Raw genomic sequence first — 22893 nt, 5'->3', positions numbered from 1 at the left:
TTGTGAAACCATAAACATCTTGGAAGAAAACATAGGCAGTAAACTCTTCAATATCTCTCGTAGCAATATTTTTGCCAATTTATCGCCAAGGGTAAGTGAAATAAAGGACAAAATAAACAAATGGGTCTATATCAAACTAAAAAGTTTTTGCACAGCAAAAGACACAATGAACAAAATAAAAAGACAATCCACACAATAGGAGAACATATTTGCCAATACATCTGATAAGGGGTTAATAACCAAAATTTATAAAGAACTTCTAAAACTCAATGCTAGGAAGATAAACAATCCAATTAAAAAATAGGCAAAAGAACTGAATAGACACTTCTCCAAGATGGTCAATAGGCATATGAAAAAATGTTCAACATAATCAATCATCAGAGAAATGTAAATTAAAACCACAATGAGATACCACCCACAACTGTTAGAATGGTGCTCATTAACAAATCAAGACACAATAGGTGTTGGCAACGGTATGGGGGAAGAGAACCCTCCTGCACTGCTGGTGGGAATGCAGACTTGTGCAGCCACTGTGGAAAATAGTATGAAGTTTCCTCAAAAAATTAAAAATGGAACTGCCTTTTGACCCAGCTATCCCACTTTTAGGAATATATCCTAAGAATACCAAATCACTGATTCAAAAGAAGATATACACCCCCATGTTTATTGCAGCATTGTTTACAATAGCCAAGATCTGGAAACAGCCCAAGTGTCTGTCAGTAGATGAGTGGATTAAAAAGCGGTGGTACATATACACAATGGACTACTACAGTCATGAAAAAGAAAATCTTACCTTTTGCGATGGCATGGATGGACCTGGAGATTATTCTACTAAGTGAAATAAGCCAGACAGAGAAAGACAAGTATCATATGATCTCATTTATATGTGGAATCTAATGAACAAAATGAACTGAGGAATGGAATAGAGACAGAGACGGGGTCACAGGGAGCAGAGGGACAGCTGTCAGAGGGAAGGGGGGTGAGGGAATGGGATCAGAGAAGGTGAAAGGAGTAGTGAAATTATATATACATAACATATAGATACAGATAACAGGACAACAAATTCCAAAGAGAAGGGGGTAAGGAGTTAGGGGGAGATGCGGAAAGGAGTGGTAATGGGGGACAAGAGGGTGGAGGTGAGGGAGTTATATTGAGTGGGACACTTGAATCCTTGTTAACATAATAAATTAAAATTAATTAAAAATTTTTCATTATAGCTGACATACATTACTATTAGTATCAGGTGCAAGCCCCAGTGATTAGATATTGCATACATAAATTACTAAGTGATCATCCCAATAAATCTCACACCCATATGACATCATACATACTTATTAGAATATTATTGACTATATTCCCTACGCTGTAGTTTCCATCCCCATGACAGTTCTGTAACAACAAATTTGTACTTCTTAGTCCCCTCACCTTTTTCGCCCAGTCTCTCAAACCCTTGTTTCATCTGGCAACAGTCCTAATGTTCTCTGTGTCTCTGTGCCAGAGGTCCAGTGAAACCTTCCTCCTTCTTATTTCCATTGCCATGGTTCAGGACTTGATCCTGCCTGACTTAATGACTATGTTGCCATCTGTATTGATTTACTGACCCCACTGTTGGCCTGCTTTGCTTTATCCCCTACAGTGCTGTTGGAGGGAGTTCAAAATAAGAAGGGAAAAAAAAGGAGTTTAAAACCCTTTACCACAAACCCAATTACAAACAGCATCCACAGTCTTTTCCTGCTGCTCCTCAGGAGAACCCATGTTGTAATTCCTTCATTTCACTGTCCTCACTTGTCCACTGTTGCCCTCACTCTTCCTTCCGTCCTCAGTGCCATGCAGCTTCCTTCACCACCCCAGTTGTCTCCTGGTTAACTGCTACTCATCAAGTAAGATGAGCTTTGCTTCCTTCAAGAAGCCTTCCCTGACCAACCTCCCATCCACAGCTGTGGTCCCACAACACCCACAGAAGGGACTATCAACAAACACATCTCCTCTTCCTCCCGAGCCCTACACTTCCCAGCTCCCCTTGCTGGCCCAAACAATACCCCTCCAGCTACTCCCAGATCTTCCTCTTCCACGGCTCAGCACAAATGAACATGACAACATGGGAAGTGTGCAATGAAGACAGAGTCACTGTGTGATAGGGCCCTTGGCCTCTGAGCTACCACTTGAAGAAAAGTTCCTGGATGATCATGAAGACCTGTTTTGGACTTTTCATGTTAAGAGTACCAATTCTTATTACAGGAATTAGCCTGCCTACTATGTAGTCACTTCTCAATACGTGTTTCTGAATTAATAACTGAACGAGTAAATAAAAATGCTTTGGGACAGGAAACAGGAAGCATTAGATGAGGCATCTTCAATCAAGCTATCATATTTGACGTCCAAAGTTAGATTAATTTTTAAAACATTCCAGCTTTCACAAGGTACTTTGTTAACTCCTCTTTTGAGAAATTTATTTTCCTTCAAATTTTGTCTGTGCTGTAGACACAGATACATGCTTATGATACAAGACATTGGTCATGATAATTTTATGTTGGGTCAGTCAATTTTGTCTCCAATTTACTAGTATGTAACAGATTTAAACACATAAATGGCAATGTTGTAATCCTTCATTTATTTTTCTTGGTATTCTGACTTTTATTTGGTTTTCTGTAAAAGCTAGAAAATTTTTCTAAGGCTACCTATTAACAATTTTGATTTGTAGTATTGCATTATAAAGGGGCACAAATGTGAGATAAGCTTACAAGCAATTATTAAATTAGGTGATTCCTTTTCAGCAGGCAGTAATCAAATTTTAGAGCTCGTTATGAAAACTTAATGTTCACTCATCATTTATATTAGGCAGTCAAATAAAAAGGCATAATATTGACTCTTAGAATGTACCACCCCTTGTATAATTATATAGGACTATAAAAGTGGGAGCCACCTACTGACTGTGAGAAAGAAGCAGCCTCATTTGCTGTGAGACTCGGGGTAGTTTTGCCTGTGTAACTTCAGGAACAAGATGTCAATTTCCAGGAATAAAGGTAAGCATAATTTTTATTCAATATCTTATAACTTTCACATTTTTAAGGAATAATAAATATATTTCAGATTTTAGATGAGTCAAGGTTTCTGATGTAAGAAATAGTTTAATTGTAATATTGATTATATATCTGAAATGCCAGTTTGGATTACAACTGTAAGGAATGTAGATTCTCTTTTTATATTTGATGTTGTCTAGTTGCAGCCTGACCACGTTCCCATTATGAATTGGATGAAATACAACTTTATTTTATATCTAATTCTGTTTGAATTGTTTGAGCTGTGATTATTCAGAATTCATGGAGAGGCTTGGCAGGTAGTTTAGAACCAAATATTAAAATTTGGCTACTGCTTCTAGTTAAATAATCTAGAAATAAAAAAATTCACAAGGTAGAGATTAATTCCATCATACAATTCTGGCTGTTGCTTCAGGTTAAATAGTTAGAAATTTACAAACCTAAATATTAATTCCATCATCTGATTAAGTTGAGGAATAAAATAAGTGCTAATTTATAAGAATTTAATATGAATAAAATAAATTTATAAGCCTCATTTTTTCTAAATTTTGAAATATTATTGGCCATGACACAATGAACTCTTAGCAAGGTTTTCTTTACCTATGCGCCAACTTAATTAGCTCTTTAAATATTTGACATTTTAAATAATCTTATCAGATTTGGATTTTTATTAATTCTTTCCATAGTCTCTCTTAGACCATGGTTGCTAAGGACTGGGCGGGTGGTGCTATATAGATATCAGCTGGTCTTGTGGGAAGTAGACAGGACAGAAACTACTTCAGGCTTCTCGCAGCCAAGTGCACTGAGTACCTCTGGTTCCCTGGTAGAAAAAAGAAATGCGCGTGTGTGTGATTTATCTTCTGATTTATCCATATTGATAAGAATTTTCCATCTGGGATTCAGTTCTCAGCAAACAAACAACATGGCCTAGGGAACATTATTAGTTTCCTCCCTTCTTCCACACTCAAAATATTTTCTAATTTATATAACTTAAATATTTCAAAACATACTGTATAAAAAATATTTTCCTTTTCATACATTTTGGCAGAAGAAACAAGGTAGAATTTTTGTTAATATTACCTAGAAAATAAGAGAAAGATATCTGATTAAGACAGTTGTCTGAGTATACACACCTACTTTCCCATTTGAGATCCTATGAAATGGCCAAAAAACAAAAATGCTTTTGGAATAAAGAGTAAATCCAAACCAAAGCAGAAAAACAAAGAACAATGCCATCCCTAGTCTGGAAATATTAAAGATTTCTGGAAAAAGGAAGGCAGACAGGACCAGCTGTACAGGGATACCAGACAAACAAACAAACACAAAAAACCCCAAAACCAAAAATCCAAAAATGAAGGACTCAGGTTAAACAAGGGCAAAGGCACACTGTAATGGGAAGAATGATGGGGAACTAGTGACCACAGGTATACAGGGATGGTCTGCAAGTACTAACTGGGGAACTGCATCAGAGAGAGGCTAGGAAGCACCACCCTCCCTGTATGTGTTTTATTCAGAAGCAAGAATGTAGCTGGAATCATTCTGTAGGGATTCTATGCTGGCAGCTGAAGCCAGCAAATTAAAAAGGAGGAAGGAGGGTGTTGGCGTCCTGGGACCCTCCTCCCAGCACCCAACTAAAGCTAGAGTTCTCTGGCCCCCACAATCCTCTCTCAAGGTTAACTTCTGCTTACTACCATGACCTGCCCTCTGCCAGGCTTCAAGAATGACCCCTTTCAGACTCTATTCTCTTTTTGTCTTAATGACCCTTTTCAGCTAAGTGTTAGGAAAAAAGCAATTGATCAAAGTAAATGGACACTAACAAATAAAAAGGCTTAATACTCCTCGGAGGTGTTTCCTTTTTAAAATGAGAAAGACCTACTAGATATAAAATGCCAGCAGAGAGAAGTGACTTTAAGTTATTCTTTCCCTATAATCCTGAATCTTTAAAATAATTTTCCTCCAAATACATTCATTACCCACTTCAACCTAGTAACAGCCAGGAATACAGCTGATCCCTGGTCTGTACTTCCTGAACATAGGTGCTGATGGGAAAACTGCAGGCATTCAAGCTGAATGCTGTATCCTTCACCAGTCTTCAGCAGGTCACATGGGTTGATGACTAGTGATAACTTCGACATTGACCTTCTAAGGAATTCCAGTCCAGGGGTGGAATTGGTGACAACCTGTCATCTTTATTGGAAGCTTTGGGGAAACCTTCCCAAAGTGCCTCAATATCATCATGAACATTGTCCTTGATTCAGCCCAAGGTTATTACAAGTGGAGGCTCTGTGCTGAATCCTGGATCCATGGGGGTTTGTGTTCAAGTGCTGGAGGTCACCACGTGAATATGACAATCCAAGGTCTCAAAGGAGCACACAGAGTGTTCAAATAAAAGATTGGCCATATTTTCTCCTTTGCACAGTGTAATCGGCTTTGGAAGGAAGTTTGTTGCTCTCTAACCTTGTGATGTAAACACAGTGGCAACCGTTTAGGAGGTTCCACTGTCTGCCCTGAATGAAGAACTAGCCCCTCCAACTGAGAGTCTCGGACACTCTTTCTACTCTGCACTTGACACCTGTGCTGTTGATAAACAGAGGCAGTGAAGGCCCCTGAAGACAAACCTTCCTTTTTTTCTTTTCTTTTATTTAGAACTTCGGTCAACAACAAGTCAAGTTGACTTACATTAACCTAACAATCATTTTATTAGCCATTCTGAAAAACCAAACCCTAAATGGATTAGTATTGTTATCCACAGGAAATGGGACCTGTGAACCTGTTACCGGGAGGAAATGGGAACTTCTATTAGAAAAGAGAAGTCTTTCTAAAAACTTATCTTTAAATCAAAGAGGCTTCCAAAATGAAATGGACAGGGAAAAACCAGGCCTAATGGCTTTTAGAAAAAAAATTCAAAAATATAAAAATCTTTCCAACCTACCCAGTTATACCCTCATAGCGCCCCACCACCACCAGGGTTGTGGGGCAGGGCGGGGATGGGACTGGGGGCTTTTAGTGTTAGTGATTTTATAAGCTGGATCCACCCTGACCTGACATCCAGACTAGGGTGGTGGTGGTGGTGGTGGTGGAGATGCCGTGGGAGGGACAAAATTCGTGCTTTCTGCCTAACACAGTGAGCCAGTGAGCCACTCCGCGAGGCCGCCCACTCCGCGCGCGGGACCACAAGGTCCGCGCCCCTTCCTCCTGCGCTACAAGTAGCCGAGGCCCGAGAACTTCTCGCAGGACTTCCCGGCCTCGCGCGGAGCAAGTTCTCCGCAGTCCTGGGCCTGCCCGCGGACCCGGGCCTCTGCCCTGTTCGGCTCACCGCGATCTGTCGCCCCATAGGTGCCCACGCAGAGCAGCCGCAGCAGGTGGCATCCGGGGTGGGGTCCATGAGGCGCAGCCTGAGGAGGATGCTGCGCACTGAGGGGAAGAAGGAGCCCCAGGGCGTGTGCTACCAGGGCGTGGAGGACGACATGGACGACAGCAAGGACTCATTTAAGGTACCCCGGCGATCGGCGGGCGATTGGCGGTCGGGACGGCGCGGTCCGGGCGGGCGTCGGCTCTCGGCTCTGCCCTCCTGGGTTCGCAGTTTCCTAGCGGGCAGCCCCGGGACGGGAGCGCGGAGAGCGCGGCGGGTGTGGGCTGCCGGCTTGGGGCGCGGACAGTGCCTGCGGGGACCTTCTGGGGCTGCGGGGGTCCGGAGGGCCGCGTTCCTAAGGCGACCACTTTGTGGCTGCTCCGTCCCGGCTGCATGCTTGTTCAACCTCTTCTTGCGGGTGGATGGCCAACGGCAGTCTGGGGAGACCGACCCCCCCCCCCAATATTCTTTGCATTTGGCAAAATCAGGCAACTGACTAAAATCGGGACAGTTTTAGAGCGTATGCTGTTTCGCTAGAACTTTTTGTAGATTTTATTTTAAACCACAAAGCTAAATGGCTGTACCTGAAAGATTTACAGAATTGCGTTGGCGGTGAGAAGCGTTCTTGTCCCACAGAGTCAAGCAGAGAAACCAGCGCCTGCAGGGGAAGCGTTACAAGAGTGGCAGGACTGGAGAATCCTCGTGTGTGTGTGTGTGTGTGTGTGTGTGTGTGTGTGTGTGTGTGTGTGTGTGTGTGTTGAGGGAAGAGGAAGAGAAGATAGGCTTTGTGAAAAGGGAGACCATTTGAAGACAAGTAGGTGGTTCCGGGGGGTTCCCAGGACTAGGATGGGCTACTGTCTCTCTAGCAGTTCCCTGGACATCTGCTCTGAAGGCTGCATTAGCTACAACTATCAATACTTCTTGATGGTGCAGTCTGAGGGCCCAGACTGTTTGTCCTCAGAAACCCACCACTGGGTTTCCTCAAATTGTAAGCAGGAGGAAGGGTCTCTTTTTAGATGTTAATACTCTTTACAAATGTCTCTCCAACCCCCATCACAAATCCCTTTCCACAATGGAATATTAACAATTCCTATGTATTCTCCAGGTGTGTGTGTTTGGTGGAGGGGGGGAATGCTTATTCAAATACACACGTTAATAGCATATAGTTTTTTTTATTTACAAAAGTAGATGTCACAGATGTTTGCACTTTGATTTCCTCAAGAAACATATTTCAGAATGCTTTTCAAATCAGCATCTGGAGATATACCCCACTCCCACTCTTTTTAACAGCTTTGCAGTACTCCCTCATCCGAATGTGTCATGATTTTTTTAACCAGTTCTGCATCCCCAGACACTTCATTTGTGTCTGGTTTTGTTTTGTTATTTTATTCATTGTATGTATCTGTGAGGGGAGATGTGGCTTTATCTGTCTGTCTAATGGTACCTTATTGGGAATGACTATATATTAAAGTCATAGAAGGATCGAGAGCTATGCATAACTTTAATTTTGGTAGAAATTGCCAAATTGCCCTCTAAACAGGTTGCATGAATTAACACTTGCCAATCATGAATGTAAAACACATAACCCCACAAACCAGGCTTCCCAGGCTGAGTCTATTTGCACACCCAGACTGAACACTGACTCTTTTTCTCTTCTTCAATATTAGCATGTTAACCAAGGTCTTTTGACTTAATCCCTACTGCTGAGGCCATGAGTGAATTTCAGGCATTAGGAGAGTGCCTGTGGAATAAATATGGGACAGGAAGAAATGATAACATTTTGAATATCACACCAGAAATATTTCCTTTGCTTACCTAAGTCAAGTAGAGCCATTTATGTTGTTTTAGAAGGCACAGTGGAGCTTATAGATGGAGGGATTTATATATTTTGTTTTATTACCACCTGCGGTGATTCCAGATTATTCTGTACAATTGTCAATGGTGAGACGAGTTAGAAATCAATACATATAACAATCCCAATAGTTCTGAATTCTAAGGATTTCCTAATTAAAAAGATGGAAGATGGTTTGACGTGGGGTGGTGGGCACACAATGTAATATACAGATCATGTATCAAAGAAATGTATACTTGAACCCTATCTGATCCTATTAACCAGTATCACCAGTGTATAACTGGGATTATGTTGATAGCACATAGCTGAACAGACTTATAAATTGCTCTTTTTGGCTCTGTAGAGTGGGTGATCAATATAAGCCATTTATTATCACTAGAAGAACATATCAAATTCAGATGCTTCCAAATGGTCTTAAGTAAACACTTTTTGATGGGGAAGACAGTAAGAAATAGCCTATTTCTGTAAGAAGCTCATTTTTAAACTTATTGTTGAATATATGTGAATTTGAAAATGGTTGGATACCCATTGTCATATGTATTCACTAAAGGTATATGTGGCTTATGTAGAATTTTGTAACTGAGAAGTGACATCTCTATTTAAGGGGCTACAATGGAAGAGTGAGTCTTTAGGTACTAGTCTGTGTTAACAGAGCAAAAAAATCAAAGATTAAAATTTTAAGAGATTTTATTTCAACCTGACGTTTATTATATGAATCTGAAATGTTTGATTCTTTATTAACTATATTAAACTACATTAAGTACTTTAAGACAATTTGATTTCATGATAGGTTTTAATTTTTCTTTTCAACTTCCAGCAACTTTTATTTTTTAATTATTTTTTTTATTGTTTAGTGAGAGGAGGGGAGGCAAAGATAGACTCCGGCATGCACCCAGACCAGGATCCACTCAGCAAGCCCACTAGGAGGCAAGTGCGCTGCCCATCTGGGGCCCTTGCTCCTTTGCAACCAGAGCTATTTTTATTTCAGTGCCTGAGGTGGAGGCCCTGGAGTCATTCTCAGCACCTGAAGCCCACTTGCTCTAAGAACCATAGCTGCAAGAGGGGAGGAGAAGAGAGAGAGAGACAGAGAGAAAGAGAGAGAGAAAAATGAGATGGGGAGGAGTGAAGAAGCAGATGGGTGCTTCTTCTGTGTGCCCTGGCTGGGAATCAAACCCAGGACTTCCACATGCTGGGCCGACACTCTACCACTGAGCCAACCAGCCAGGGCCTCTCATAATAGTTTTCATTTTAATAGTAAGAAATAGTCTGGTTATCTTTAAGATAACAAATCATGGGTTTGACACATATTATTATGTGTCAGATGTGACCACTCACAGTCAAAACTAAAATTAAAGCAAGTGCCTGGATCATTTGTTTAGGGAGGTTACTGTGTTTTCAGAAAATAGTCATTTTATGGTGGGTTTCATAAAAAGCAACTGTCTTGTAGAACATTTTGCTTTTGGTTCATGTGATGTAATATTTGCTAAGAAACAGCTTTGGAAAAATTTCAGACAAATGTATTGTTTGGTCACATATTTGCAAGCTTAAAGGAACATTGAAAAAAATTTTAGTTTTTACATTGTCAAAGGACTAGAATGAGCTTCCAATAATTTTTCTCATTGATTTTTGAGCCTCTAGGGCAGGGTCGGGAACCTTTTTGGCTGAGAGAGCCATGAATGCAACATATTTTAAAATGTAATTCCATGAGAGCCATACAATATGTTTAACATAATACAAGTAAATGTGTGCATTTTATGTAAGACCAACACTTACATAAAATGTAATAAGTACAATAAGTCTCTGAATTCTTTTTAATAATGTTCTTATACTGTTGCTAACCAATGATGAATAAAGTACTTCTTACCATTAATGCGACTTCTGGTGCTGTATGGTTTTGCTGATGGCTTTGTAGTCTGGTTGATACATGGTGAGGTTAAGCTTCATGCAGGCATTGAGACTTCTATCCTTTAAACGTGACTGTAGGTTGGTATTAACATTCTTTAGATGTGAGAAAGACTGCTCACATGCATACGTAGAGCCAAACATTGTCAGTACAGCAATACTCACATGCTGCAGTGTCTGGTATGTGACAGGAAGAACGTTCCACGTTTTAACAATCAGCTGGTCTACGGGTTAAAGTTTTTTCATTTCTCCCCACTTGTGTTTGCTTGCCAACTCAACTTGTCATGCAAGTCTTTCCAAATCTTCATTCAGTGACTTGAACTTATTCACCCACATATCTGAGGCCTTCAGGTCAGCAGCTTGTAGTTCAAAATCTCTGACAGAGACACCAGTGATGTAACTCAGGTCAGCGCTGTCCACTGCACACTCGTGTGGATGGGTGATGAACTTAAAAAGACGAGTGTGCTCACGAAATTCTCCAGAGTGTGCTTTGAATGACTGCAGGACATTAGATGTGAAGCCTGCTAGCTGCTGGAGATCAAGATGTTGAGCAGGGTCACTTGCTGTGCATGCATCTTTAAACTTTCCCAGTTTTTCAAAGTGTAGTAAATGACCTTTTTCAATATTGGTGATGAAGAGTTCCAGCTTGTTTTCAAATGCAAACACTGCTTGTTCAAGGGATAAGACTGTATTTCCAACGCCTTGCATTTTCACATTGATCTGGTTCAGATGTTCAGTCATGTCCATGAGATAGTAGAACTTCAGGAGCCACTCAGTGTTAGTTAACTCAGGATGCTCGACGTTTTTCATTTCAAGAAAAGTCCGGACTTCACTCAGACAAGCCGCAAAATGGCTGAGCACCTTCTCTCTTGACAACCAATGCACATTGCTGTGTAGAAGCAGACCAGGATAATTATTCTCAACTTCATCCAGCAGTGTTTTAAACTGGCGATCATTTAAAGCTTGGGCAACAATAAAGTTGACCACCCGAATGACCAGCAACATCACCTCACCAAGCTGCTCACCACACATCTGATCACAAAGCGCCTCCTGATTGTAGGATGCAGTGAAAACTTAGGATGGGTCTCTTTTCATGTTCACAAAGAAGCGCTATGAATCCTCTGTTTTCCCCTACCATGCACGGAGCACCATCAGTAGACACACTGAAATAAGTTTATCCATCGGTAGATTTTTTTCTTTAGCAAGCTCAGTGAAAGACTTGAATAAATCCTCCCCTTGTTGTCTCTTTCATAGGCAAAACAGCAAGACTTTCCTCATGTAGTGTGTCACCGACAGCATACCTTGCAATCACACTGAACTGGGATAAATTGCTTATGTCTGTTGACTCATCCAAAGCGAGAGAAAAGAATGGTGCTTCATTTATGTCCTTCACTTGTATTGCCTCAGTTTGATTTGCCGTCATGATGGTACGATCGTGAACAGTTCTTGCTGACAGAGGCATGTCTTTTATTCGTTTGATTATCTTGTCTTTATCCGAAAAGTCATCAAAAAGTTCATTGGCAACATCAAGCATGAATGTTTTGGCATACTCCTCATCTGTGAATGGCTTTCCGTTTCTCACAATTGCTAAAGCACCGGCAAATCTAGCCGAATTCCAGTCACCTTGTTGGGTCCAAACACGGAGTTGCTGCTGACTAGCTTGCACTCTGCACAGTAGCTCTTGACATGCTTTCTTCCTGCTGTCCCCGGCGGGATATTTCGATGCAAATGTAGTATGGCGTGTGTTGAAGTGCCGCTTTATATTTGACTGTTTCATCGATGCAATTTTATCATTGCATATTAGACACACTGCAGAATCTGCTCTCTCCACAAAAGCAAATTCCTCTGTCCATTCCTGCTGAAAAGTACGATACTCCTCATCTTTTTTTCTTTTATCCATCTTTTTCATCAAAAAGGTTTCTGCAATTAGCTAGCTGACTACTTGATTAAAAGGAGGGAAGTTTACTTCCTGACCTCAATGACCCATGTACGTTATGCATTATCCAACAAAAATTTGTTGTTGTCCTGGAGGACAGCTGTGATTGGCTTCAGCCACCTGCAACCATGAACATGAGCGGTGGGAAATGAATGGATTGTAATACATGATAATGTTTTATATTTTTAACGTTATTATTTTTTTATTAAAGATTTGTCTGTGAGCCAAATGCAGCCATCAAAAGAGCCACATCTGGCTCGCAAGCCATAGGTTCCCGACCCCTGCTCTAGGGAGTTGAAATTCACCAAGTAGTCAAGGAAAGTTCTAGTGTGTCTAATGGTCCACATGGTTCACCTGCTGCTCTGTGAGAGCTTTGGGTTTTTCTTCCTTCCCTTTCATTTAGTATGTAAATGAAAAATTATTTACATACTAAAGTATCATGGAAAACAAGCATACAAATATGTAGTATACATTTAGCAGAGACAGTGTTAGGAAAGAACTAGAGTTTTTCAAACTTATTTTTGTGTGTGTGTCTCAGAACACTTTTACGCTTAAACAATATGAGGATTCACAGTGAGGTTATAGCTACCAAATTTGCTATATTAAAAACATTTAGAACATGAGGATACACTGTAGTATTCCAGTAACTGTCAGTTCGGTGATGTGACCACACATCTGTGGCCTCTGGAAAACTCCCTGAGCATGCAGGAGACTGAGAGAGAGGCTGGCGGCAGGATCCTAGAGCTCTCTTGGAGGCCTGGAGGAGGAAGGAAGAGTTAGTAGGGCTCTGATGGGTGGATTGGAAGAAAGGACAGAGAGGAGGGTGCACCATCCAGGCTGCCCTGTGCATGCTGGCCTGGTCAAGGTCAGGCCAGCATGCACAGGGCAGCACAACATGGTGCTGGACAAACCTGGCTTCTGGGTCGGACCACTGCATGCAGTGCAGAGTTATGTTTGAGATGGGCTCTTTCAGCCTCAAATTGGAGTCAAAACCTGCAATTTAATTTTGGCATTGGCCTTGCCTTTGGCACCAAATATCAGAATAGCTAGTTTGATGTCTTTTCTGATGTGTCTGAACTGGTATGTAATCAATGATACCATCATATCTACATAATGTAAAAATGCTTGCAACAGAATAAGGCATGCCACCCATATTGATTAGTAGTACCTAAGTATTCACTTTTATTTGTTTATTTTTAATTTTTAAATTTTATTTACAAAACAAACTTTTAACAGTGACATTGATCAATAAGACTACATAGGTTTTAGGTAAACATTTCTGTAGCATTTGAACTGTTGATTATGTTGTATATTCATCACCCAAAGTCAAATCATTTTCTGTCACCTTATATTATTTACTTTTAAACAGAGGCAGGAATTCAGAAGCAACTTGGAATTAAAATCTTATCAACTGAAATATACTTAAATATGATTACAGTTAAAGACTTTGAAAATTCTTAATTTTCTATATCACACAGACATTAAGAATTTTCAAGTAGTTGAATAGGGAAATAGATTGTCAGTTAATATAGATATTAAGAAATGATGCATTAATTTTAGGAAGATAACATTTCCCCCCATTAATTTGAAAGAAAGAGAGAAGCATCAACTCGTTCACTTAGTTCCATTTAGTTGTGCACGCATTGATTGCTTCTCATATATGCCCTGACCAGGGATTGAATCTGCGACCTTGGTGTGTCGGGACAATTTTCTATCTACTGAGCAAACTGACCAGGGCCTAATAATTTTTTAATCCAAAATATTTATAAAATTTTAAATTATAATGCAAGGCAGGATCATAGAAGCAAGTTTATGACATGGAGGCTTTTGTAAATTTTTAATAAGTTAATTCTATATATGTCATGAGCTTTAAAAAAAAGACATATCTGGGAATTTTTCTTAATATTTTGTGAGAATGAATCAAAATCAGAATGTCAACACTGTTACCTTAAAATTGAACAAGGAGGAAATATATAATAACATCTGTCATAAATCATCTTCAGTCCAGTCATATTAAAGACAATAAAAAGTGTGAAGGAAGTGTTAGAGAAAAGTGAGATATTCAAAAAAGCTCTTGCTCTTCCCCTGACATCACTGGACATTAGCATTTGTTTGGAATTACACATTTACAAACCAGTTACAGTAGCCAATGATGCCAAACTTACTGAGCCTGCTCTACAGAATCCTTTCCTCAGCTTTCTACCATCTTCTGTATCATACCGTTCATTGTATGATGGTGGTTTTGACCTCAGCTTCCAGTGTGTGTTGATTTTTAGCATTCATCATTAGCCAGAATATATATTTCATGCATGTCCTGTTCAAATTCTGACCATGCCACTTACTGTACCTTTGTGCAAATGACATAATCTCTTAATGCCCTGATTTATGCCCCTAAAGAAATGCAAATAATACTAGCTCTTCCTGTGTGCAGAGAACAAGGAGGTGTACCTCACCTGACTTGGCTGCTACAGGACCCAGTGATAGGAATATTCATTCCCCGGGGTGAGCAGGAAGCCATTGCAGACTACTGACCAAGTGAATGCCTTGACAATGCTCAATGATTCCAGCTCTGGTGTATAAGAAAGGAAACATTGAATGAGAATTGACTGTAGGTAGGAAGGCCAAAGAGAGGACAGCAGTTTAGATTCCTAGACTTAATTCTTGCATTCATGAAGACCTTTCTATCTCACCAAAATTCCTCATGCTGTAATTTACATAGTCACCTAGCAAAGATAATTTCTCTATAGTTTCACTATACTGTGTGTGTGTGTGTGTGTGTGTGTGTGTGTGTGTGACAGAGACAGAGAGACAGATAGGGACAGACAGACACGAAGGAAAAGAGATGAGAAGTATCAATTCTGTGACACCTTAGTTGTTCATTGACTGCTTTCTGATATGTGCCTTGACCGGGGGGGGGGGGGCTATAGCAAACCGAGTGACCCCTTGCTCAAGGCAGCGACCTTGGACTCAAGCTGATGAGCTTTGCTCAAACCAGATGAGCCCACACTCAAGCTGACGAACTCGGGTTTTCAACCCTGGGTCCTCTGCATGCCAGTCTGATGCTCTATCCACTGCGCCACCGCCTGGTCAGGCATCACTATACTTCTTATTTCTCAGATAATATCCTTTACTTGCTTCAAAACTTCTCTCAGGGCCTTTATTTCTCAGTATATACACATTTATAATGCAGAAATCAAATCATTTATTTAATGTGCATATCCATGTTTAGGCATTTGCTCACACTTTCTTTATGTCTGTGAGCATTTAGTGTTCTTCAAAAAATATTACCTTATTATAACCATGATAAATAGTTTTGGATGATAACTTTTAAGGATTAAACTTATATTAATAATTTTTACATAGTTTGTTTAAGGTAACATTTAAAAAAATATATTTCTAGGTGGTTTTTGAAGGAAGCCCACGTGAATTAGAAAGCTGTGTGAAGAAACAAAAGAAGTTGCTCAAGTACGACTATGTGTGTGCCTCCTCTCTGCATTATGCTGCCGAGGAAGGGCAGCTGGAGCTGATGGAGATGATCATTAAGGACTCCTCTTGTGAAGGTAACAGGGTGTTTCAATGATCACTGCCTATCCATTATCCTGTTAGAGTCATTGAAAAAGTGCTTTGAAGGTACTCTGCTGGTAGATTAGTTCCAGATTATAAGGGCCTGAATAGCTCAGTCGGAGTGTGATTTTTCTATAGGTCATTGTTCCTCAATGTTTCCCACTGGAACACTGTCAAAGATAGTGCAGAGATCTGGGACACTGCATAGAAAGCCCCGACTTTTCTTCAGATTTTTCTGATAGATAGGACATAAAAATTCATATACATTGTATGCATCCTTCTACACTATTTCCGTTGAGGATTCTACATTTACATTGCTTATCATGGAATAAAACTGACACTCGAAGATGTAACATATTCCCACAATCTCAGCCCCAAATACCCAGCCTTGTTTGAGAAACTCAGCTGTAGTCAAACAAGTACAGTGATGCCTCAGAGATGTAAGCAGTGAGGTGGTATGATATGGCCATACTGAGTTTGAAAGGCCCAGGGATATCCACTTGGAAATATCCTATAGACAACTAGAAATATAGAAGGAATGGAGCCAGCCCTACAAAGCCACTACTGTATAAACAGTAGCTGAGACTGTGTAAATGCATGGAAATCCTTTAGGAGACAATAAAATTGCTCATAAAGGTAGCTACTGGGAGAGCACTAATGTTAAGCGTCAGATGGCAGGGGAGAAGCCAGAAGCAGGATGCTGAAAACGGGGGTAAGAGACTGATGATGCACACACCAGGAGGGAAGGGACGGAGGGATGAGTGACAAGACCTTTGCCACAAAGACATGAAGTAAAAAGATCACACACACAGTCACCCTTACATTAGAAAGCCTCGGGATCTTTGTCAAAATGATTTCTGAGGAGTGTGGAGATAAAAGCCAAATTCAGTTTATTTAGTTAATGCATGGACATGTGTAAGTTTAGGCTTCTGTTTAACCAAGTTTGGTGCTGACTGAAGTGCTCAGTCTTGATCAGATGAAATGATCAAGAGGTGTATGTGAGAGAGAGACAGACTGAGAGACTTGGGTTATGTGAGTCTGTGAGTGTATGTGTATGTTTGTTTGTTTGTTTTTTTGGTGAATGGGGCTTTTGGATGAATGAAAGGAAATAGAGCAGAGATAAATTTTAAAAGAATATATGTGGCTACAGCATGGTTCTGTGTATTGCAGATGGTCTCAAAATTACTTTCCTGAATACTTTTTCCCCTCCTCAAACATAAAAGTATACTGTCATTAATTAAAAACACTGATAAAGAAAATGGTCATGTCTGTTTTAGAATAGATATAAGATGCTGCCCATCCCTATGCTGGGCTCACAGGGTAAACAGTACAATATATCATACTGTAGAAACACATGGAAGTCACATGTGGCATCAGAGGCTCTAATTCCAGTTTTTTGTTTTGTTTTGTTTTGTTTTGTTTTTACAGTGACAGAGAGTCAGAGAGAGGGACAGGCAGGGACGGACAGACAGGAATGGAGAGAGATGAGTAGCATCAATCATCAGTTTTTTGTTGCGACACCTTAGTTGTTGTTCATTGATTGCTTTCTCACATGTGCCTTGACCGTGGGGCTGCAGCAGACCGAGTAACCCCTTGCTCAAGGCAGCGACCTTGGGTCCAAGCTGGTGAGCTTTGCTCAAACCAGATGAACCCACACTCAAGCTGGCGACCTCAGGGTCTCAAACCTGGGTCCTCACATCCCATTCTGATGCTCTATCCACTGCGCCACCACCCGGTCAGGCTAATTCCAGTTTTATGGTTTATCAGTCATGTGTCTTTTTTCTCATTAAGATTTTTTGAAGCATTGCTATGGGCTAAGCACTGTGCATCAAGACATGATTTTATATTCTCCCCAAAACATTGCAAGTCTATGTGTGTATTTCTTTTCTTATAACCAACTTTGAATATGAGAAAAATGAAGTTCAAAGAAGTAGGGCAACTTACCAAACTCCTTATTAGTGATGTAATGTTGGTAAGACTTGGAACCTCTCCAGGCCTCAGCATCCTCATCTTTATAGAACCATGGTCAAGGTTCCTTGTGGGCTGTTGGAGGGTACAACACCACAATGGTTATATGGAGCCTAGTAGAGCACCTGGCATATAATTATTGCTTTTATTGGCACAATATATTATAACAATCCCCAAATTCATAGCACAGATAAAGATATGTAGCAGTAGGAGGGTCAGTTTCTTATCATTGCCATAGATGGACATCCAACTCATTTGACAGAGTCAGTAGCGTAATTCTATGCATCCTGTCCAGGTGTCCATTAGATGTTTCTGGAGAACTGAAGCTGTATTTTTTAATTGAATTTATTGGGGTGACATTTTTTAACATAATCACCCAGGTTTCGGATACCCAATTCTACAAAACATCTCTGTACACCATAACGTGTGTTCACATAGCGACGTCAAGTCTTCGTCCATCACAACTTATTCCCCCTTACCCTCCTCCGCCTCCCTCACTTCCTCAGCCATAACCACACTGTTGTCTGTGTCCATGAGATGTTTTTTTGTACAGAGTCCTTTTTTTTTTTTTTTGCTACCTCCCTCACCCACCAATGACCGACCTTGGACAGCTGTCAGTCTATTTTCTATATCTAAGAATCTGTTTCTATTTTGTTGGTTAGTTTATTTTGTTCACTAGATTCCACATATGGGTAAAGTTACTTGGTACTTGTCTTTCTCTGCCTGGCTTATTTCACTTAGCATAATGCTCTCCAGGTCCATCCATGTTGTCACAAAGGGTAAGATTTCCTTTTTTATGGGCTGTGTAAGTAGTCCATCGTGTAAATGTACCACAGCTTTTTATGCACTCATTTTTTGAGGGAAATTGGGCAATGTTCATTGCTCGTTATTTACAGTAGCCAAGATCTGAAGCTGTCCTTTTGTTTTTCTGATTGAAGGTGAAGTCTGTCACAGTAGCACCCAGCACTGAGCTTTGAAGTGAATAGGGATGCAGTAGGTATTCAATCATGTCCAAGCAAAACCTAACCCATATTTTGGTACCTTGATCTAGTGCTGAATGTGATGGATAATTATGGAAATACCCCTATGCATTGGGCTGCAGAAAGAAACCAAGTTGAAAGTGTTAAGTTGCTACTTAGCAAAGGAGCCAACCCAAACCTCCGAAACAGCAACATGATGGCCCCTCTCCACCTGGCCGTGCAGCGCATGCACAACAATGTGGTGAAGGTAAGCCTGGGCTGGGACCCTCGGCCAGCCATCTCTGCCTGGGCCTGAATGGCCGACCTCAGCTGCCAGGGCAAATAGAACGTAATGATTATACTGGTGGCTTTACTTTTGACCAACCGGTGATCATGCTAGTGGTGGTGATGATGATGATATGGTCTTCTTTTTATCAAATAGTTCTTATTTACTAATCATTTTTCTAAGGTTTTTTATATGTTTAATTTTTTAACTCCTCATTATAAAAACAAAAACTATGAAGTAAGACTGTTATTATTCCCATGTCATCGCTGAGGAAACTGGCACAAAGAGAATGAAATCACTTGCCTAATGTCAGATAACAGGTGCAAGCAAGAATTGGGACTGCTGTTCTTCCCGTTATGTTGGCAAGTTAACGTTTGGTGCTTTGGCCTGTCTGATTTAATGATTAAATGGAAGAAGGTGATGGTACCTCACTGAAGACAGAAAACAGAATTATAACTTATTGTTTTGGTTCAAGTAGATGGCATGTGATAATCTTAGCAGAGACATTACAATACTATTGGGAAATTTCTCACTTTTTTTCAAAGTTTTCTTTCTCCCCCCCCCCCTTTTAAGAGAGTAAGTTAAATCGACCAGAGGAAACCCTGGCAAATGCCTAAATGGTAAGGGTTAGGCCCTGGCTTTCAGACTACAGCTCCGAGTTTTACAGACACACTAGGAGACACACTAGGAGACACACATGCTTACTTAAAAAGAAATGCAGTTTACAAATGGAACATGTTCCAGAAATGCATTTCTAAGGTAGGCAATTTGGAACTTAGAATAAATTTTTCTGTAGAAACAATATAGAAAGTGACTTGGCTGTTGTGCTAATGACACATCTTTGTCATTTTGAGCTGCCGTGACACAATACCACAGGCTGAGCAGCTGAAACAATGAACACTTACCTCTCACAGTTCTGGAGGCTGGAAGCCCAAGAGCGAGGCACAGGCAGATTTCACGTCTGGCCGGACCTGCTTCCTGGGTCATTAGTACCACATGTCAGAGGGGGCAAGACAGTTCTCTGGGTCTCTTTATAAGGACACAGATCTCCCTCATGAAGGCCCTGCTCTCAACACTTAATCAGCTACCAAAAGCCTCGCCTCCTTAGACCATTACCTTAGGGATTAGGATTTCAATTTTGAGGGACAAAACGTTTGGTTTAATCACACCACACCAGAACCTACTTTGTCTATAAATCACCAAAGAGATCTCAGGTTGTCCATGAGCTCTATGCTCCCTTTAGCCCAAAAACTGTCCTCTCAGCCCCCTGAGTCATTGGTCCCTTTACTCCAGGCATAGTGGGTGTGAGGAGCCTCCTTTCCACTTTCCCATTGTACCTCGTGTAGAGGTCTGTCCTGATTCTTAGCACAGGGTGTTGTAATCACATGTGCATGTGCTTCTCTCCCTCTCTGGCTGGTTATTCTTGAAGGAGGAACTGTGTGTGACTCATCTCAATACCGCAGGTCCTCAGCACTGCTGATAAATGACTTGAATAAATTGACTCATTCAAACGAGTAAGGAGGGGTTCTGGCTGAAGCTGACAGGAAGAGCTTAGGTATCCGTACCTAAGAAGAGGAGTCAGGGCAGCCCCTTAAGGAGGCTTTTGGAAAGGCTTTTGCCTTTTTGTTCTTAAATGTCTGCATCATTCATGGACCAGATGATGCTTCAATAGCATTTGAGTAGGGCCACTAGTGACTGCAGGGACCCCATCCTGAACCGCAGAGATGCCACACAGTAATTTCCCTAAGGAAGCCTTGGGCTTCCTCTGAAGGCTCTTTTCAGAACTAACACCCATTGACTTAACTGATCTTGGTTCTGAAAGTGTGAATGGGGAATTCAAAGGCAGGTAACAGGTGAAAGGCTATTGTTAATTAGAAATCAAAACTCTTCAGGCCAACAAATACAGAAAGGTAGGTATCACACAGAAATAGAAAATAAAGTTTAGAAATAAGCCTGTAAGTGATTTGTACATTAGAATGGTGGCTATAACAGATTTTCCTGGGTGTCACCGAACAAGAAGAGAAACAGGGGTACAGTGAGTGACATCATCTTTCCTTCACTTGGTCTTACCAGGCGTCACGGCTTCTAAAAAATGTTTTCAGATGCCTCTGCTTCACTCAAGATGAGCATAGAAGAAGGAGGAATTGGAGGGTCTCATGTACTTGTAAATGGTTTTCTTCTCATCTCTTGGTTACTCCCATGGGTCAGGCCTGTGCCCACCAGTCTTGCCAGTTTGGAATGCTTCTCCATTGTCTGGTCTGCCAGCCTTGCCTAGACCTTTCACTGTGGCCCATCTAGTTGCAAACTAAATTTTTTTTTACCCAGGGTCACCTCTAGTTCTTACAGACTCTGCTGGCACACACAGTGTTCCCTGGGGACCAGGCTGTTAGGAGGGGGCTTTGTTTCTCACTTGCCTGAAGGCTTTAGTCCTTGAAGCTTCACCTCGAAATATCCAGTGGCTTCACCCTCCCATGAGGCTTCCTGGATTCTCATCAAAGGGACACCTGGAGGCCTCACCTGAGGACCTGCAGACTTGCCTGGTCATGAGTAAATCTGAAGGGCATGCTCAGTTTAGTTGCTGTCCCTGGGACCCCTGCCACATGTAATTAAACACAGCTTTATGAAAGAGTGTGCTATGGTAATGGCACAATAACACCCTAATACATGCTGCAAATCTATCATCTATGGTTCTAAGAGTGTAAAGAGAGAAAAATCTCTTCTTATAGACTATAAGTCTCCTCTTATAGGTTACTTTGCATGTGAACCTACCATTTGTTAAGAACAGAATATGAAAGTGCCTGAAGTCCATTGAGTGAACTCGTGTCTCACTGTCTTTCATTCATCAACAATTTCTATGTTCTTATGAACTAAAATCTCAGTGTACTTGTCTTTTAGAAGCACTTTGGTAAGCTTAATGTATTTCCGTACATATCAGCACACATTCCATTAACAGGGGACTCTGGTAGGAGGTTGTGTGCTTTAAAAAAAAATCAAAGTTTTTAGGAAAAAGCTCGTTTTAATAGATTCTTTTTTTTTTTTTTTTGTATTTTTCTGAAGTTGGAAATGGGGAGGCAGTCAGACAGACTCCCGCATGTGCCCGACCAGGATCCACCCGGCATGACCACCAGGGGGCAATGCTCTGCCCATCTGGAGCGTCGCTCTGTTGCAACCAGAGCCATTCTAGTGCCTGAGGCAGAGGCCATAGAGCCATCCTCAGCGCCCAGGCCAACTTCGCTCCAATGGAGTCTTGGCTGTGGGAGGGGAAGAGAGAGACAGAGAGGAAGGAGAGGGGGAGGGGTGGAGAAGCAGATGGGCGCTTCTCCTGTGTGCCCTGGCCGAGAATCGAACCTGAGACTCCTGCATGCCAGGCTGACGCTCCGCAGGGGTCCCCAAACTTTTTACACAGGGTTCCAGTTCACTGTCCCTCAGACCGTTGGAAGGCCGCCACATATAGTGCTCCTCTCACTGACCACCAATGAAAGAGGTGCTCATTCTGGAAGTGCTGCAGGGGGCTGGATAAATGGCCTCAGGTGGCTACATGCGGCCCTCGGGCCGTAGTTTGGGGATGCCTGGGTCAGGGCCTAATAGATTCTTTAAAAAAATTTAATTATAAGCACATTATAATTTTATCTTAGGCTTACTATAAGAGAAAAGCCCCTTGTAGGCCAATCCCAAGATTTCTCTCTTGGGAGAGACATTTATATGAGGTAAGTACTGTTGTTAGATTTAATATAAAATTAAGATTGGTTAAAGATCTGAAGACCTTGGCTAATGATCAGCTGGAAGTCAACCAGGTGAGGGGGTAACAGGTCTTTTGTCAAATTCCATTAGAAAAATTGCTTAGCCATTTTGTCAGGAATGCTAATCTCTTACATCGTAGAAAATTTTCTGTTCCAGACTAACTCTCTTTTCTCTACTGAAGAAAATGCAGTTTTAATTGACATTTCCCAGAATATTTGCAATCTAGGTAAAATAAAAATGACTAGAGGAAAAAAGCACATCTCTTCCTCCTTTTTTCTCTTCTTTCTTCCACCTC

The 22893-nt window shown here is 41.1% G+C and overlaps 1 protein-coding gene across 1 annotated transcript in view; it reads left to right on the top strand.

The window, feature by feature from the left end:
- Nucleotides 1-22893, top strand: part of TRPA1 (transient receptor potential cation channel subfamily A member 1) — a 64114-nt gene that overhangs the window by 5541 nt on the left and 35680 nt on the right. The window contains exons 2-5 of the mRNA XM_066264688.1: nucleotides 2903-3023; nucleotides 6375-6532; nucleotides 15481-15640; nucleotides 18664-18839. Of these exons, the coding sequence (XP_066120785.1) occupies nucleotides 3002-3023; nucleotides 6375-6532; nucleotides 15481-15640; nucleotides 18664-18839 (516 nt within the window). The 5' untranslated portion in view covers nucleotides 2903-3001. The remainder of the gene's footprint in view (nucleotides 1-2902; nucleotides 3024-6374; nucleotides 6533-15480; nucleotides 15641-18663; nucleotides 18840-22893) is intronic.

This window comes from Saccopteryx bilineata, chromosome 3 (assembly GCF_036850765.1).
Source record: "Saccopteryx bilineata isolate mSacBil1 chromosome 3, mSacBil1_pri_phased_curated, whole genome shotgun sequence".
NCBI lineage: Eukaryota > Metazoa > Chordata > Mammalia > Chiroptera > Emballonuridae > Saccopteryx > Saccopteryx bilineata.
Note: the sequence above shows the minus strand (reverse complement) of the source record. Positions and strands in the feature narration are given on the sequence as shown.